The 18,258-nt window shown below is 38.3% G+C and overlaps 1 protein-coding gene across 4 annotated transcripts in view; it reads left to right on the top strand.

Moving 5' to 3' along the window:
- The first annotated feature begins 2,842 nt into the window (after nt 1-2,842).
- The window catches only part of PCF11 (PCF11 cleavage and polyadenylation factor subunit), a 24,372-nt gene continuing 8,956 nt past the window's right edge, over nt 2,843-18,258 (top strand). For 2 of the 4 annotated variants that reach the window (XM_069470977.1, XM_069470976.1), the window contains exons 1-9: nt 3,092-3,343; nt 7,008-7,133; nt 9,024-9,212; nt 9,544-9,738; nt 10,698-11,812; nt 12,217-12,400; nt 12,510-12,600; nt 13,550-15,120; nt 16,863-16,962. In XM_069470977.1, the coding sequence (XP_069327078.1) occupies nt 3,152-3,343; nt 7,008-7,133; nt 9,024-9,212; nt 9,544-9,738; nt 10,698-11,812; nt 12,217-12,400; nt 12,510-12,600; nt 13,550-15,120; nt 16,863-16,962 (3,763 nt within the window). In that variant the 5' untranslated portion in view covers nt 3,092-3,151. Of the gene's footprint in view, nt 3,344-7,007; nt 7,134-9,023; nt 9,213-9,543; nt 9,739-10,697; nt 11,813-12,216; nt 12,401-12,509; nt 12,994-13,549; nt 15,121-16,862; nt 16,963-18,258 lie in introns of all 4 variants that reach the window. The other 2 variants (XM_069470974.1, XM_069470975.1) reach the window with 2 other exon arrangements.

The following is an 18,258-nucleotide window of genomic DNA, read 5'->3' as shown; positions in this document are numbered from 1 at the left end:
TCTATAACATCAAGTCTAATATCTGCCCTAGGTTCTCATGCATTTGCCTATTCAGATTGGTAGAATACAACAGTGAACAAGCAAGGTGGAATTAAAATCAAGGTCTGGATCAGTCAACAGATATTCATTGAATATCTACTATATGCCAATTTCAGAGCCTCCTTGAGAGACGAGAGAATGGCTTCATTCTTGTCCTAGCTATCTTTCTAAGACACAAATTTTAAAAACAAATGCTTTGAATTATATAGCATTAGGACTGTTCATGAACGGATGTCTATAATACCTTGAGTTTAAAAAGCAAGTTATGAAATATGTATGCACACATATGTATTACATTTTTGTAAATATCAAAAATAAAAAGCTCTACACATTGTATTTATATATATGTTAATTGAAAAAGGCATGGGAAGAGTACATATTCTACCTACTGGCATTGCTAGACAACTTTGCTTTTAAAGGGATTGCTTTTTAATTCTTATTCCCTTATTTCCTTTCTACTTTCTGTGTTTAGTATAAACATTTCTGTCTTTCTGATGACATTAAAAATTTACATCAGTAGAGTATTTGATTGCCTAGAATAGAGGCTTTTTTTTTTTTTGGAGGAATGAACTCCTCTTGTAAGCACTCTGTGAATCAAGGGAAGAGTAATTTTCCTCAAAAACAATGGAAAGGCTTCATATACTGCAGAAACACAAAAATCAATGGATTTGATTATTGAAAATAGTTCTGGGATACTCATGGTTTTCTAGTTAAATTTAGTACTTTTTCATGATACTGCATGAGATTATGATTCAACTATAAATTTCATGAAGGCAGAGCCAACAGTCTATCCTGTTCACCATTGCACCTAGCATAGAGATAGGCAGATAACCAGGGGTTAATGCTGGGGGAAAGTGCTTCAGTTGCATATTCTCATGAAAGAACTGGCACTGAAAACCCTTGGGAAAAGTTTCATGCATTTATATGTACATTTAAAAATACTGATTATCTAGTTTGGGTCCTGTCCTGAGTATTTAAAGATATTCTTGTTGTATTACAGCATATGATTTGAATAAGATCGCTAGTCACTTGAGTTTTCCACGTCTTTTGTGGGTACATAGGTTTGTTGATTTATATGCTCAAATATATTAATTGTTTGCTCCGTGTATAGCCTATGAGAGATACAATAGAAGCCAAATAGGAGCTTTGAAAACTTTTTTTTTTTTTTTAGAACTCCACTTTGTTGTTAAAAGGATGTGAAAAACAATAAAAGGCAGCTATTTTCTGTAACTCAAAGTTTAGTGATGAAATTCATCTTTAAGATTACAAGGAAAACTACTAGGGAACTATTTTACCCTGGCCATTTCCCTCTAGAAAACAGAAACTTTGAAAGTTATTTAATTTTAACTGTGTCTATTATACCTAAATACCAGCACTAACAATGGTATGAAATTATTGAGATTATAAATACCTATTCAATATTTCTTAGCTTCAAACGAAAGACGGTAAGTTTCTCCCAGGTTTTACTTCTCAATCATATGTGATATCCTGCTAAAAAGAAATGAAAAATACTTAAGTCAAAACTTAACTTGCTGCACCGTTTATGTGCAGTTCATTATTATGTATACCAATTCTATGTCAATAAAGCTGCTAAAAAACCTAAGCAAAAGAAAAAATCGAAATGTTACTTTAGATGGGACAAATGAAAAGGAATTTATTTCTTAAGAGCAATTTCTGCTGGAAACAACAAATTATCTCTCAAGTGCCTAGTAGCCTACGGAGGACAATGGAAAAGCAAATCTTATGTTATTAATACTTTTTAAAGCCTATATTTAGGTTAATATCTCTACTCAATGAGAAAAATTACATTTAATTATGTTATGCTGCAGCACCATGGTAGAACTATTTGAATGCTTTGTGTGTTTTTAGAGCATCATTCCCAACCTGGAAAAAGATCCTACAAGTTTAAAAACAAATGAACAACAAAATGAAATACATATATTTTTCCCTCTGTGTCCCAAATAGTGTATTCTAAAGCTCTTCTGAAGTGCAGAAGATTCAGAGAGGGGAGCTATTAGACTCTCGGCTGAGTGTAACTGTTGTGAGAAACCTTTCTTAGAGATTTGAGTAGGGTCCCTAAATAGCTCCTCCAACCCCCTAGGGTAAAGCCTTTCACACACAGCCTCTAAATAAAGGCATTTTCCTGGGGATTCAACTCAAGCAAGCTGGCCTAGGTTGTTTTTGTGGGTGTGAGAGGCGGCGTGCTGGAGTCAACTCTCTAGAGATTCTTCCCCAGGTTCCGGGCAAATTCGGGGCCTCCCTCTCTGGTTTTAGTTTTTAGAGAGACAGCCAGATCCGCCTAGGCTCTCGGCAGCACCTCGGGCGAGAGCAGAGAGAGGGTGCGGCTGCCCGAATGTCCCCCCTCCCTCCAACCACCACCGTCTGCCGCGCCAACCATGCCAGGCGGGAGGGAGGATGATTGACAGAGCCGCTTAGTGGCTGGGAAACTGCCGAAGGCGGGACAAAGAGGGGACAACGAAGGTTTCTTCTTAAAGTGGTTGGGTTGGGCCTTGGGAACAGCCTTTCCCAGGCCTATTGGCTTCCCTGAATGGGTTGTTATGGTTACAAATGACCGAACAGTCCCTTATGAATCTGCCAATGAGAAGGTCCGTCTTTTCCACCCCAACTCTGAGCAGTAGGTGTTGCGAAAGTCCGGGTACGGATCGGAGAAGAAGGCGGTGCCAGGGCGTCCTGCGGAAGGACCAGAGGCGGGGCTTGTGACGTTGTCGGGACAGCCAATCACGCCTGGTTTTATCAACGGCCCCGCCCTTTACCGCACATTTCCCCTCCCCTAGCTCATTTCGCACGACGCAGCGGTTGGGAACACAGACATTTTCGGAGCTGGAGCCGCCACTGCCGCCGCCATTTTGTGTGTGTGGAGAAAGAAGCTTCTGTGGCGGCTGGAAGTGGACGGAGATCACCCGTGAGACGGCGGCGTTTCATACCCGAGGTTCCCCCTGTGTCGTCCCCCAACCCCCCTCCGCGGTCAGCATGTGGTGAAGCCGGAGCCGCGAGAGACCCGGGGAGAGGAAGAGGAGTCAGAAGGGAGGCGGGGTATCGAGAGCGGCTTCAGCTTCAGCTGCGGCGGACCTCGGAGGGGGGCCGCGGCGCAATGTCAGAGCAGACGCCGGCCGAGGCCGGTGCTGCGGGGGCCCGGGAGGACGCCTGTCGGGATTATCAGTCATCGCTCGAAGACCTGACCTTCAATAGCAAACCGCACATCAATATGCTGACCATTCTAGCCGAGGAGAACCTGCCCTTCGCCAAGGAGATCGTCTCTCTCATCGAGGCCCAAACCGCCAAGGTTTTTATACACCCCGCAGCCTCCTATTCTTCTAATACTCCCTGATTTTAGTGTCAGCCTCATCCCAGGTCTCGCTTCCATCCAAAGGGGGACAATATTCCTCTTCTCCAACCCTCCCCCTCCAACTCAGGCTCGGTCTTTGGCCCAGGCTTCGAGTGTGGGCCTCTCCGGCGGGGAGGGAGTGGGGAGGATAAAGGGTGGAGTCCCACTTCCGCTTACCAAGTCCGTATTTAGGCCACCGCATTGTATATCCCGACACACACAGGCTTTGAATAGAGCTCCTTGGGGTGGGGGGGACTGAAAGGCAGTTTGTGCTTTGGGGAAGTAAGAGTTAAAACAAACCATTTTAACCCCCTGGGAAGGTGGGGAGTGGTTTTCCCTATTTTCCCCCAGTACCCTTTTCGGTAATTGTGCTCTCTGGGTTGGAAGGAGGTGAAGGGGGACCTGGGAGCGAGCTGTTGGTGGGTGGGAATAGGAAATTGGCCCCGAGTGGAGCAGCCGCCTGTTAGGAGCCCAACATGGCGCCTGAAAAGCACATGATGCGAAAGGGAAGAGAGGAGAATCCATTCCCTGCCAGCCAGGCAGCTGCTCACACCCGTCAGCCCCATTTTGGGGTGGGGGCGGCTAGATAAAACTCTTAGTCTCCTATCGGAGGGTCTAATTTGTCCCAAAATATGGGCACTTGGGGGTGAGGGTGGGGTTTGGGTGGGGGAGGATATCTTATCCAACCTGTAGGTGGAGAACTGGCCCAGTGGGTAACAAGTACTTGTAGTTTCTCTGAAAAGTTCAGTCCCTCCTCCTCTTCCTTTTCTCTTTTTTTCTCCCTTCCCTGATAGTGAAGGCGTGCTTTTCTTCACCCCTTGACAGAAGTGGTCCTCTGCCACCTTATGTTTCCCTGTAGTCCTCCTCTTCTGTGGATTCATGTGGGAGCGATAATGTCATTTAAGTAAAGTTACTGTTAAACTTAGTTATAATGAATTTTAATAGCTTCCCAGTACTACGTATTAAGTTAATTTTTCAAGCTTGTACTTACGGTTTAATTTTTTCTAGTTGTTAGTGATTGCAATTATCAGGATGAGCCTCCTTTTAGCAGAGTGAACCCCTTTTAAAAGGCCACTTTAACAACAACCACCAATATGTTTAGAGACGGTTTCTGTCTAGTGTAAAACTGAGTGGTCTGACTCTAATAAATGGTTTTGAAATGTGTGACTGGTATTATAAAATTTGTGAATAAAACATATAAAATATGTATTTGTCTTTTTTATTTACCTTTGTAAGGTGTAGAATCTGTTTCCAAGACTTATTTTTATCTACGTGGTTGTGTGTTTTAAACAAAAGTCTTTAAGTGACTTGGGTTCATTCTTCTTTAGGTTCCATCCACTCTTTTGGGTAAATCTGTTCACAAGATACACGGTTTCAGGTGGTCCTTTCATATCTTAATTTAAAGAGGACAAAAAGTAAGGTTTTTTTTTTAAGGGCTCAACAAGTTTGTCATGCTCAGCCTGACAGCTAAAATATGTCTTCATTCACCTTTGCCTGTGAATGTCTATGTAAAACAGGTATTTTTCTTTTTTAAGTATGAGATTAAAAAGGAAACATTCCTCATACTCAACATCCTTTTTATTGATACCATAAACATGTTCGAAATACTAGTTTTTGCCTTGCTGAAGGCTAAACTTGACATTAATGCATTTTTTTTAAAAAGCACTTGCATTTTTAAGGCAATAACATTGATTTTTTAAAATCTAATTCCCTCGTATTATGAGTGTTAATATTCCACAGTGCCTGATATTTAGCAGCTCAGGTTGTCACTCAGCAGTTTCCTTGCTGGTTTTTAATGGATCCAGAAGACCTTCGAGAACTGAAAACTAAATGCTGACTATAATGACCACATAAAACTCGTGTTTGTGTGTCGCTGCACAGTGGTGAAAATAGATGGACTATTTGCTGGTAAAAGACAGCTGAAATTTTGGGGGCACACGTTTCCTGGTTATTTTTGTAAAGCCAGATTGAGGAAAAGATGTAAAAGTCACTTTGGGGGAACTATTGATCTGGGTTGGGATTGAGGGTGAGGGGAGGGATTTTCTGTCATGTGGTAGCAAACTGGCTTGGTTTTGTGTTTCTGGAGGTGAATGTCATTTTTTAGCATCTCAGCATAACTAAACTTTAAAATTCACACCTTATTTGACTCCTCCCATGAGGCAGCAGTAGTGAAAAAGAGTATTACATATAAGGATTTCACTTGTACAATAAAAAGTAGCCTGCTGAACAGATTTTGGTGTTAAAAGAGAGCCTGTTCATAAGTACAATAATGAGTAAAGTGGTGTAAAACATGACATGGTAAGGTAAAGACACAGCAATAAAGCATTTGACATGTTGGTACTTAATGTAGTTTACCCACGTGCAGTGGCCTTGTGAACCCTTTTATTAGTACCTTAAAAGAAGTATTTCCATACTAAGTTATTCAAAGGTTTCCTTAGCCAACTTTTGGTTGTAAGGTGTTATGAGAAGCAAGAGCGTTTCCACACACTTGTATGGGCAGTTGGTTTTATGATGGCATTGTGTACTCCAGAGCTGTGAGCCTACCCTAGCTACAGGTAGCTATGGGTAAGTGTTATTCAGGGATAAGATTCCTATACACGTGGGGTGGGTAAATGGGATAACCTAAGATTTTTTGTTTTTTTAAAAATCATGGGTGCTCCTGTGGAGTCAGAATTAGAAAAAAGTTTATATGGTATGTCTTAATGTTCCTCAACAAGTCTGTGAACCTGCTGATGCTTTCTGGAAGCTTGCTGTGCCTTCTAAAAGCCAGTGATGGGCAGGCATTTCAGTTGAACCGGGGCAACATTTTTTTACTTTGGAAAGGGCCACCTGTATCAACATCACAACACTGGCTCTGCACAAATTTAGAACCCCTGGTTTGTGCGTGTCAGAGGAAAAATATTTCGACGGAGAGTCCATGCTGTGAAGAAAATCTTCAGGACAAATCCTGGTTTCCAGAGTCAAGTTCAACCTGGTTTACGTGATTCAGCGGCTGCTCCATCCAGTTTTTCTTGTATCAGTAACAAACTTGCACCTTCCTGCATGCTCATGTGCAAGTTTAAAGTGTTTGGCCATTGACTTCATAAGTGTTTTTAATTTCTTTGTTCGTTTGGATTTTAGAGAAGTAATCCTAATGATTTTACAGGTAACAAAGCTTCATAGACTTTAACATATAAAATATGCCTATGGAAATTAGGGTCTTTAACCAGAGGTCTAAAAACTACTTCATTGAGTCAAGGAACACCATTGTAAGTTAATGTGGATCCCAAAGCTGACAATTGGATTACAAAAAATAATTTTCTCTTGCCTCCCCTTTTTGTCACAACACGGATCTTTTTACCACATGAACTTGAAATTCCACTGAGTGTTAAGGGAATGTACTAGAGATTACAGTTTTTCATCCTGGTAATTCTGAGCTTTTGTATGCTCAATTGAAGATCATTGTAAGAGATGAGAACTTGATTGAACATTTAGATTTCATAAAGGTTAATATCAATTCAAAAGTATTTAGTACCAACAAAAATAGAGGTCTGTATTGTAGGTCTAAAAACTCACTATTAAAGGTAATTCTTTGGTGGCAATTCATTATACTAAACTTCTCAGTTTCTTTTTATTACTTCAGGCTCCTTCCTCAGAGAAGCTTCCTGTTATGTACCTTATGGATTCTATCGTGAAAAACGTTGGAAGAGAGTATCTCACTGCCTTTACTAAAAATCTAGTTGCAACATTTATTTGTGTGTTTGAAAAGGTATATATGCATTTAGAAACATTTGAATTTTTTTCTTAAATGTGTTCCTGATTAAATAAATACTTGCTTTGTGTTGGGTTTTCTTGGGTGGTAAAATGTTTAATTCCCTTGGACATTGATCGTTAAGTACCATTTCAAAAAAAGTGGCTAAAGTTAATGTTTTATGTTAGATTTTAAAAACAGACTCTAGGGATTTACATTATCTATTTAAGAATAGATGAGTTTGCTTTTAGAATTGTGGTTTTTTTAAATTAAGTTTGTTTATTTGATTGAAGATCTATTTCATCAGTAGAAAATGGGCAAAAAGATGAAATATCAAGAGTACTTCAGATTTCATTGTTTAAATTTCTGGTGTTAGGATGTTAACTATTCCTATCTGGAAAAAAAAGCAGTCCTTTAGTGTGTCTCAACTTGTGATTGATTCCTGAAACTTCTGTGTGTCCCCCCAACTCTTCCTCCTGGCAATGTTTCCTCTTTTGTTACCTTGTTCAAGTATGTTTTATGTGAATGTTGTAGGTATGTGTGAATGCTGGACCAGTGAATTGCTTTCGGGTATTTTGGAATACTTCTTTCCCCCTTAGGGTTCAGAAGAAAGGCTTGTTAGTTTCTATGTCTAGAGACTGTACATTCCTTCCATAACATTGTGTCATGGTAATTTGGTTAATACAGTATTATGTTGAAGACAAGGGATTTGCTGAGGTAATTCTCTGTCAGGCTTTATCTTTCACACTTAGCAAAAGGGCACTTACAAGATACTTAGGTTTAAAGATTGTTTCCTAACAAATGATTGGTAGTTCTTATATTTTAGTAGATGAGCACCTGTTGTGTCAGTTGTCAGATTTGTAAAATTGTGATTTTTCTTTGGAACAACTGTTATTAGATTTTACCTGTTAGGACAAAAAATGTGTAGTTGTTACTCGAGTAATTTTTTAAAGTTTTTAAAAGAAATAGTATATATAGAAGAAGTTTGGAAAGCTGTATTTCAGATGGCATTAAAAAGCTTGTTAACTAATAGTGTATCATAGACAGTTGCTGAATACTGCGTACCTGAGGCCATAGTTTAAGGAGAAGCTTTAACCTCTTGGTTTTGGTTTCAGTATGTTCAGATTCATTTGGGTTGTTTGGTAGCATACCTTTACTGCATCTAACTGTGCATTAACACTACAGTTGATAGAAATGACCTTGTGGTAAATATATTATCTAAAGACTTTTGAATATAGTTAAGTCCTAGTTAAAAATCTAAGTGCTCTCAAGTACTAGGTTTCTCTGATGGCTAATTTTATAAAAATTGTTATGCCCATCACAAATATGAGCTGATACATCATATAAAACTAAAGCTTATCAGTAGTTAAGATTTTGTGAATTTTAATTATTAAGGTGCTTTCTACATTACAAATAGCCTGTTCATAGGTACTAACCTATTGTATTGCGGAAGATTGGTTAGTGAGATAGTGTTGTCTTAATGTTAACTTTGTACTACCATGTAAGTAATTTTAAAAATTTAAGCCATCTGGTAAACCATTTTCTAGTTTTATGTTTCGTCCAGAGTAAGGGTAACATTAGGAATATTATACCAAGCCCTAAAATGTGGAAACAGTTTGTACATATAAAGACTTGCCTAGTTGATTGCTTGCATGAAGGCTAGGTGATAATGACTTTAATAATTCTAATTGTTTTTGAAGGAGAAATTTTTTTATTAACTTTAAACGTGCAAACCAAGTGCACCTTTAATAAATTATTACTGTTATATATATTTGCCAATGGGTAGTATAGTTCTGTATGTTCTTTATGCTCTATATAAAGAGCAGGGATTTATGTACCTTTATACTTTTAATATATAAAACATTCTATAGTAACTTAACAAGCCATAGAATTGTTCTGTTGTTCTAGGTGGATGAAAATACTAGAAAAAGTTTATTTAAGTTACGTTCCACATGGGATGAAATATTCCCTTTGAAGAAACTTTATGCCCTGGATGTCAGAGTCAATTCGTTAGATCCTGCTTGGCCTATTAAACCTCTGCCCCCCAATGTGAATACATCTAGCATCCATGTGAATCCTAAATTTTTAAATAAATCGGTAAGTTTTAACATGAATGGCATATAATGAATACATTTATCAAATTTTGAACTTTCCAGAAAGCAAAAATGGAACACCCTGTGTTGAATCAGTTCAGTTTGAAAAAAAAAAAATAATAGTATTATATATTTAAGATTCTTACTTAAAAATATATTCGCCTTGTTTAGGTATCATGTAACATTTATTTTGGGTTTTAAATTCCTGGAAAGTTTTCTGTGTGATATTTAAGAATATGGATAGTATTAAGAGTTAACTTGAAAACTTTTAGTTACCCCTTAGCTTCCTTTTTAGCTATGATACCTTTTTCTTAACAAAGTATTTTTTCTTACAGCCTGAGGAGCCTTCAACACCTGGCACAGTGGTCAGTTCCCCTAGCATCTCCACTCCTCCAATTGTTCCTGATATACAAAAGAATCTTACCCAAGAACAACTAATACGGCAACAGTTACTGGCAAAACAAAAACAGTTGTTAGAACTTCAGCAGAAAAAGCTTGAGCTTGAGCTAGAGCAAGCTAAGGCACAACTGGTAAGTGGGGGAGATTGGTATTTTAAATATTTTAAACCTGTCTTCCAATAGGGAAGTAATTATTTTGTGTTTGAATTGTATTAACATGTTACTTTTATTAATAGTGTATTCTTTTCCACTTTTATTTATTTGAAAATTATGGTATATGAATTAGACCATATTTTTATGTCCTTACTGTAAATTCACTTGATTGGAAGCTGTGTATTATTTCTTCCAAATAATTTTCTATTAGATTGCTATCTTATAAGGTAGCATCTTAATTTTGTTTCACTATTACGTTATGTGTACTTCATATTTCAGTTTCAATATGGTAGGTGTGTTGTGGTAAATATTTTTGCATAGCCTTTAATGTTTTATGAGCTTATGCTTCATGAACAGAAAATCAGGTTCCTAAAAGTCTACAAAAGAAAGGCCATCACAAAATTAAGGAGGCCAGGAAGATTATATATTTCTATGCATGAATGACCGTCTACTTAGTTATCTTACTTAGAATCTGAGTTTGAGAGAAGAGATACAGGAAAGCAGAATTTTATAAGTTCATTAACAGTACCATTTTTGGAGAAACTAAATTTTATTACTTAGAATTTATTTATCTGGAATGACTCTTTGACTTTTAGGCAGCTGGAGTGTAGTGTGATTTTGCAATTTCTTAGCAGCAGTCTGGCTCAGAATCCTGACTAATAAAGAAGAGGGAAATTTTACTTTTTTTCATTCTATCTGGAGATTATATTATAAAACCTCAAAGTAAAGGACTAGTAGGAAATAATGGGCTGCTTAAGTATATGGACTTTCTCCTCTTTTCATTGTAATCTCAGTTTATACATTAGAAATATAATGTAAATACCATGTTGAGTAAATAGATTTTTTGAATCAAGCATTATATTCTTAAGTTGTTTAAGTTTCTTGACAAATAATCTGCATGTTTTACAGTATTAACATAAAAATTGTTTGTATTTCAGGCAGTTTCTCTTAGTGTTCAGCAGGAGACATCCAACTTAGGTCCTGCATCTGCACCATCCAAATTACATGTTTCACAGATTCCCCCTATGGCAGTTAAAGCCCCCCATCAGGTTCCTGTGCAACCTGAGAAAACCCGTCCAGGTCCATCGTTACAAATTCAGGATTTGAAAGGGACTAACCGGGATCCCCGTCTTAATAGGATAAGCCAACATTCTCATGGAAAAGATCAAAGTCACAGGAAAGAATTCCTAATGAACACATCGAACCAATCTGATATTAAGACAAGTAAAACTATACCCTCTGAAAAACTAAATTCATCTAAGCAGGAAAAAAATAAATCAGGTGAAAAAATAACCAAGAAAGAACTTGACCAGTTAGATTCTAAATCTAAATCTAAATCTAAATCACCATCACCTTTGAAAAACAAATTATCTCACACAAAAGACTTGAAAAATCAAGAAACTGAAAGTATGAGGTTGTCTGATATGAACAAAAGAGATCCAAGATTAAAAAAACATCTTCAAGATAAGACTGATGGCAAAGATGATGATGTAAAAGAGAAGAGAAAAACTGCAGAAAAAAAAGATAAAGATGAGCACATGAAATCATCTGAACACAGACTGGTTGGAAGTAGAAATAAAATAATAAATGGCATTGTACAAAAACAGGATACAATAACAGAAGAATCAGAAAAACAGGGGACAAAACCAGGGAGATCGAGTACTAGAAAGCGATCAAGATCTCGATCACCCAAGTCTCGGTCACCAATTATACATTCCCCAAAGAGAAGAGATAGGCGGTCACCCAAAAGAAGGCAAAGGAGTATGTCTCCAACTTCGACACCCAAAGCTGGAAAGATTCGCCAATCAGGAATTAAGCAGTCACATATGGAAGACTTTACACCACCTTCCAGGGAAGACAGAAATGCTAAGCGAAGTACTAAACAGGATGTTCGAGATCCAAGGAGAATGAAAAAGACTGAAGAGGAACGACCACAAGAAACTGCAAATCAGCATTCTACAAAGTCAGGCACTGAACCAAAGGAGAATATAGAAAATTGGCAAAGTTCCAAGTCTACCAAAAGATGGAAATCTGGTTGGGAAGAAAATAAAAGGTATGATGTTAACATTTTCAGTCAAGTAGAATAATAACATTTTAAAATACTGTTCATTTTAAAATTGGGAAATGTTTATTGGGTGCTATTAATTAGTACTTTATTTTTTCCATTTAATTCTTATAACCCTGTGGGTTAAATACCATTATTATTCCTATTTTACAGATAAGGAAGCTGAAGTTTAGAAAGTTTAAATAATCAGTCTACCTAAGGCTACAGTCTAGGACATGATCAAAATTCATATGTTTTTCCTGCTTTCGTATCTTGTGTTCTTAATCATTTAATTGCTTTTTTTGGTTACATGTACCCATTTTAGCCATATCCTTTGAAAAGGTTCCTTAAATATGGTCCTGAGTATTTTTTGAAAAACACTTTAAATTAACATACTGCTTTTATGGTTTCAGTTTACAACAGGGTGATGAACATAGTAAATCTCCTCATCTAAGGCATAGGGAAAGCTGGTCAAGCACTAAAGGAATTTTGTCACCTCGAGCCCCCAAGCAGCAGCAGCATCGATTAAGTGTAGATGCCAATCTTCAGATTCCTAAAGAGTTAACTCTTGCAAGCAAAAGAGAATTACTTCAAAAGGTAGTTACTGTGATTAATCCCATGTAGTCATTATTCTCTTTTGTTTAATTTTTTTATAAATACTTTTTATATTTAAAATGTTTAATTTCCTTTTATCACCCCTATGCAGACGAGTGAACGTTTAGCATCTGGTGAAATTACACAGGAAGAATTCCTTGTTGTTGTGCATCAAATTCGACAGATATTTCAGTATCAAGAAGGTAAACATAGATGCAATGTACGGGATAGTCCTACAGAAGAAAATAAAGGTGGATTAAAAAAGAAACCTCTCTTATCTGATGCTGAATTAACCTACTATGAACATAAAGCAAAACTGAAAAGGACACAGGTTCAGCATTCATTTCCAAGACTTGATCTCTTAGATCCTGATATTTTTGACTACCCTTTGACTGATGCCTTGTTGTCTGGAATAGAATGTGAGCCATCCAAAAGTAAACATGCAAGTAGGAATAGTGGAGCACAGTTTGACAGAAAAGAACAATTTAGTGAAAGAGCAAGACGTCTTTCTCCTATATCTGGGAGTCGTACTTATGCTGAGAATCTTTCACCCCATGAGGGCCGGAGAAGACATGACGAGCAAGTCTCTGCTAAAGGTAGAAAAAGTTAAATCAGATTATGCCTATTGAATCACACAGCAGTGAAGGGAAAATGAACAAGCTAAGTGGGGATGGATTCTTATGACTGTTCAGACTACTACTGTTTTTTTTTTCCCCGTTTACTTTTATGTTTTTTCCATCTAAGGAAATGGAAGGGAAGGGAGCTAATATGTTAAGGCTAGTTGTGTGTCAGGTACTTCACTAGGTTCTTTTATATGTAACTTGATTTAATCTTCACAACAACCCAATGAAATGTATATTATCCCCATTTTACAGATAGGAAATATAACTAGAGAGGTTAAATAACTTGCTCTCAAAGTCAATTACTAAGTTGACAGGATGGGTTTTTTTTTTTTAACCCAGGTTTGTCTGACTCTAGAGGATATCCTTTTATCTGCTGCTTGATGTTGTCTGTCTCTTCCTGCCCCTCTAATATAGTGAGGTTGTTATATATATCTTTGGATAAACATTTGTATGAATATAGAAAGAAGATTTTGAGATAGTTTGATATAAATTTGGATTTAGTGGAAATAATTTTTTTTCTTTTTAAAAGGTGTACGAGAAGAGCAGAGATCTCCATTCAATGATCGCTTTCCACTTAAGCGACCTCGATATGAAGATTCAGATAAACCTTTTGTAGATAGCCCAGCAACAAGATTTGCTGGTCTTGATACAAATCAGCGACTTACGGCTTTGGCTGAAGACAGACCATTATTTGATGGACCTGCTAGGCCATCGGTAACAAGAGATGGTCCAACCAAGATGATTTTTGAAGGACCTAATAAATTAAGCCCTAGAATTGATGGACCTCCCACACCAGGTTCTCTTCGGTTTGATGGGTCACCAGGACAAATGGGGGGAGGAGGCCCTTTGAGATTTGAAGGACCACAAGGTCAGCTAGGAGGTGGGTGTCCTTTGAGATTTGAAGGTCCTCCAGGACCAGTAGGGACACCTCTGCGGTTTGAGGGGCCAATTGGTCAAGCTGGAGGAGGTGGTTTTCGGTTTGAAGGTTCCCCTGGTCTTAGGTTTGAGGGATCTGCAGGTGGTTTGCGATTTGAGGGACCAGGGGGCCAGCCTGTGGGTGGTCTCAGATTTGAGGGACATCGTGGTCAACCTGTAGGTGGTCTAAGATTTGAGGGACCTCATGGTCAGCCTGTGGGTGGACTTAGATTTGATAATCCCCGAGGTCAGCCTGTAGGTGGACTTAGATTTGAGGGAGGTCATGGTCCATCAGGGGCTGCAATTAGGTTTGATGGACCTCATGGTCAGCCAGGAGGAGGGATCAGATTTGAGGGCCCTTTGTTACAGCAAGGAGTTGGAATGAGGTTTGAGGGCCCCCATGGTCAGTCAGTAGCGGGTCTGAGATTTGAAGGACAACATAATCAACTTGGTGGGAACCTTAGGTTTGAGGGTCCACATGGTCAACCAGGGGTTGGGATCAGGTTTGAAGGACCTTTAGTCCAACAAGGAGGTGGAATGAGGTTTGAGGGTCCTTCTGTACCAGGAAGTGGCCTGAGAATTGAAGGGCCTCTGGGTCAGGGTGGTCCAAGATTTGAAGGTTGTCATGCCTTACGGTTTGATGGGCAGCCAGGTCAGCCATCACTCTTGCCAAGATTTGATGGATTACATGGTCAGCCAGGTCCTAGATTTGAAAGAACTCCTGGTCAGCCAGGCCCACAGAGGTTTGATGGACCACCTGGACAGCAGGTTCAACCAAGATTTGATGGTGTACCTCAAAGATTTGATGGTCCACAGCACCAGCAGGCATCAAGGTTTGATATTCCACTTGGTCTTCAAGGCACAAGATTTGACAATCATCCTTCACAAAGGCTTGAATCAGCATCTTTCAATCAGACTGGTCCATATAATGATCCTCCTGGCAATGCTTTTAATGCCCCGTCCCAAGGACTGCAGTTCCAAAGACACGAACAAATATTTGATTCACCTCAAGGACCAAATTTTAATGGACCACATGGTCCTGGAAGCCAGAGTTTTTCAAATCCCCTTAACCGAGCTTCTGGACACTATTTTGATGAAAAAAATCTTCAGAGTTCTCAATTTGGAAACTTTGGTGGCAATTTACCTGCTCCAATAACAGTAGGAAATATTCAGGCGTCTCAACCGGTAAGTCTGTTGTAGTTCTGAATTTTATGTTGTATGCAGATAACTTAACCATTTTTTAATGTTTTTAGGGTTTGAGGAAGGTTTTCAGAACTTAGTTTATTATATATACTGGAAAGAAGTTTTTAATGTACTCTAAAACCCGATTTTCTAGGGAAATGGGATGAGAGTCTTTTGGGGATGAAATTTGCAATTTAAATCCAAAACTGGTTTTAGCTCTTCTAGGATCCAGAGAAATATCTCAGTCATCCTCCTCAACCCCTGTTTTTTGGTTTTTGCTTTAACGCTGGTGAAGGATTGTACAATTGTGTTTCATGGATCTCTGCTACATTTTAGAACTGTTGAGCCCTGATATGCTTTAAAGTAACTGCAGAGCTGATTGTTTAGACTATTCTTTGACAAAGAGTAACCTTTGTTATTCCTTAGCCTGAGTTAAATAAGAAAATTAAATTCTCCATGCTTTTACAGCCTGCTGTTCTCTTTTTCGCCCTGCCCTCTCTTCCTACTTTTTACCCTTTCCAGTCACTCCAAACACAGTTGGTTGATATTAATGTCAACACAGCAAACTTGCTACTTGCCTTCCAAATACATTCTTAGTTACCTAAATGTATACTTAGCCATTGGTATTCTTTCGCATTTGTTCTGCATACATTTTAAAATGCATATTGAAATAACTTTCAAGCAGTATTTTTACAGTTTGTGATTAATTCAGTTCATTTTGAATGAGGGCTTTAGCATGCCTGCTGGAATTCTCCTGGGCTAAGTTTACTTTGTTTTCCAGGTATTGACACTTTCTTACCAGGACAAATTTACAGTAGTAAGATTGCATGGAAGACAATATAAAATAAGAGATTTTTAAAGCACATTATTGATAGAAAGTAGTCTTCTGTTCATATCCAATGGTTGGAAAAAAAAGTTGGCCTGCCTAGTCAGATTTACTCTATTGTATGACCTTGAAAGAAATGATACTATTATTGACAGAGACTTGTTCCTACATTATACAGAATTGGTGGGGTTTTTGTTACGTATACACACCACTGAAAATTCACGTGGACACTGAACAAGGCTTACAAATGCATATTTACCTAGCAGCAACATGTAGAAGCCCTGCCTCTCTCTGGACTACAAATATTGCTATTTGTATGCCAGAACAGTTCTTGCTTCACTTTTATTTTTTAACATTCCCTTTGCTATCTTTTACAGTCTACTTTGCAATTCAGCTGTAACTGTATCCAAAGATGATGGCCAAGCATAATGATCACCTTGAGTTAAGATTGCTAATTAAAGCAGTAATTTTGATATCTGTGGAAAGAGGTCAAAGGTCAAGAGTTCTGGCCTTAGTTTTGTTGCTAATTAGCCCCTATGATTGTGTACAGGTCACATCGCTGGATGTCAGTTCTTCTATTTGTATCATAAGAGGAAGCACCAGCAAGGTAAAGTGGCTTGTATAAGGTCACACAGCTAGTTGGTGGCTACCTTATGTTTGCATGGTATTTTAAACTTTTCAAAGAAATGTCAACCGATTCTCAGTTCCTTATAACTCTGTGAAAGAGATAAGGGAAGGCATTATTGTTCCTGTTTGTAGAAGACCTAGAAGTGAACTGACCCAGCCAAGTTACGTTTCTAAATCTTTATTATTGTATCAGCCAGGCCTTATAACTGCGAATATTTTTATGTGATTAGAATGCAAAAGTTTTACTAAAAACATGGAAAGGATGTTCTTAAAATCGAGGTTTATCTTAAAGGTTCTGACTGGTGTTGGTCAGCCAGTGGCTTTTGGCCAAGGACAACAATTTTTACCAGTTCATCCACAAAATCCTGGAGCATTTGTTCAGAATCCTTCAGGTATGTATTTCTCAACTTTGTTTTTCAAAAGACAATTACTGTTTTGTTGAATAGCTAACTTTGTCAATTTTAGAAAATGACAATTCAGAGAGGACGTAATTAGGCCGGGCGCGGTGGCTCACGCCTGTAATCCTAGCACTCTGGGAGGCCGAGGTGGGCGGATCGTTTGAGCTCAGGAGTTCGAGACCAGCCTGAGCAAGAGCGAGACCCCATCTCTACTAAAAATAGAAAGAAATTATATGGACAGCTAAATATATATATAGAAAAAATTAGCCGGGCATGGTGGTGCATGCCTGTAGTCCCAACTACTCGGGAGGCTGAGACAGCAGGATCCCTTGAGCTCAGGAGTTTGAGGTTGCTGTGAGCTAGGCTGATGCCACGGCACTCACTCTAGCCTGGGCAACAAAGTGAGACTCTGTCTCAAAAAAAAAAAAAAAAAAAAAAAAAAAAACGAGACCAGAGAGGACGTAATTAATTTAGAAGAGGGAAAGGAACCTACTACGTGGAATCTAGGATGTGGGGTGGGGATGTGACATTTCTGTTGCTATAGAATGAAATAAATGGCAAACCTCAGACATCTTGATTATTTGATATTTTGAGTTTTTGTTTTGTATGTGTGTTATGATCCAGTAAACATTTATTAAGTGAATACTGGGGAATACCACCTTATAAAGTTGATTCATTTATATGTTTTTATGGTCACTCAAATAGAAAAACACTGATTTCCTATCCAGGTCACCCAATAAGCACCTTTGTTACTACGGGGTGAGGCATAACTAATACTGGATGTAAGAGCTTAATTTAAAAATGAATTTTAGTTTTAATATGTGGTAAATGGAAAGTATATAAATTATGGTGATTTGTTATATAACTATAAAGTTAATATATTGAGAACTAGCCTAACCAAATAGTAGTGATACTTGCTTAAATTTCTAAGTCATTAAAAAAGTCATTTTCAGAAATATGTTTTAATGTAACATTGAGTTATTCAGTTTACAAATTTAGGGAGTTTTCCAAAATTTATGAAGTAATTAGGAAATTCCTAGCCAAACTCTCTTTTATGTATTAGTTCTTTTTTTTTGAGACAGAGTCTCTCTCTGTTGCCCGAGCTAGAGTGCCGTGGCATCAGCCTAGCTCACAGCAACCTCAAACTCCTGGGCGCAAGTGATTCTCCTGCCTCGGCCTCCCCAGTAGCTGGGACTACAGGCATGCACCACCATGCCCGGCTAATTTTTCTATATATATTTTTAGCTGTCCATATAATTTCTTTCTATTTTTAGTAGAGACGGGTTCTCG

Source organism: Eulemur rufifrons, chromosome 6, assembly GCF_041146395.1.
Source record: "Eulemur rufifrons isolate Redbay chromosome 6, OSU_ERuf_1, whole genome shotgun sequence".
Taxonomy (NCBI): domain Eukaryota; kingdom Metazoa; phylum Chordata; class Mammalia; order Primates; family Lemuridae; genus Eulemur; species Eulemur rufifrons.
The sequence above is the reverse complement of the archived record's forward strand: the minus strand, read 5'-3'. Positions and strand labels throughout refer to the sequence as shown.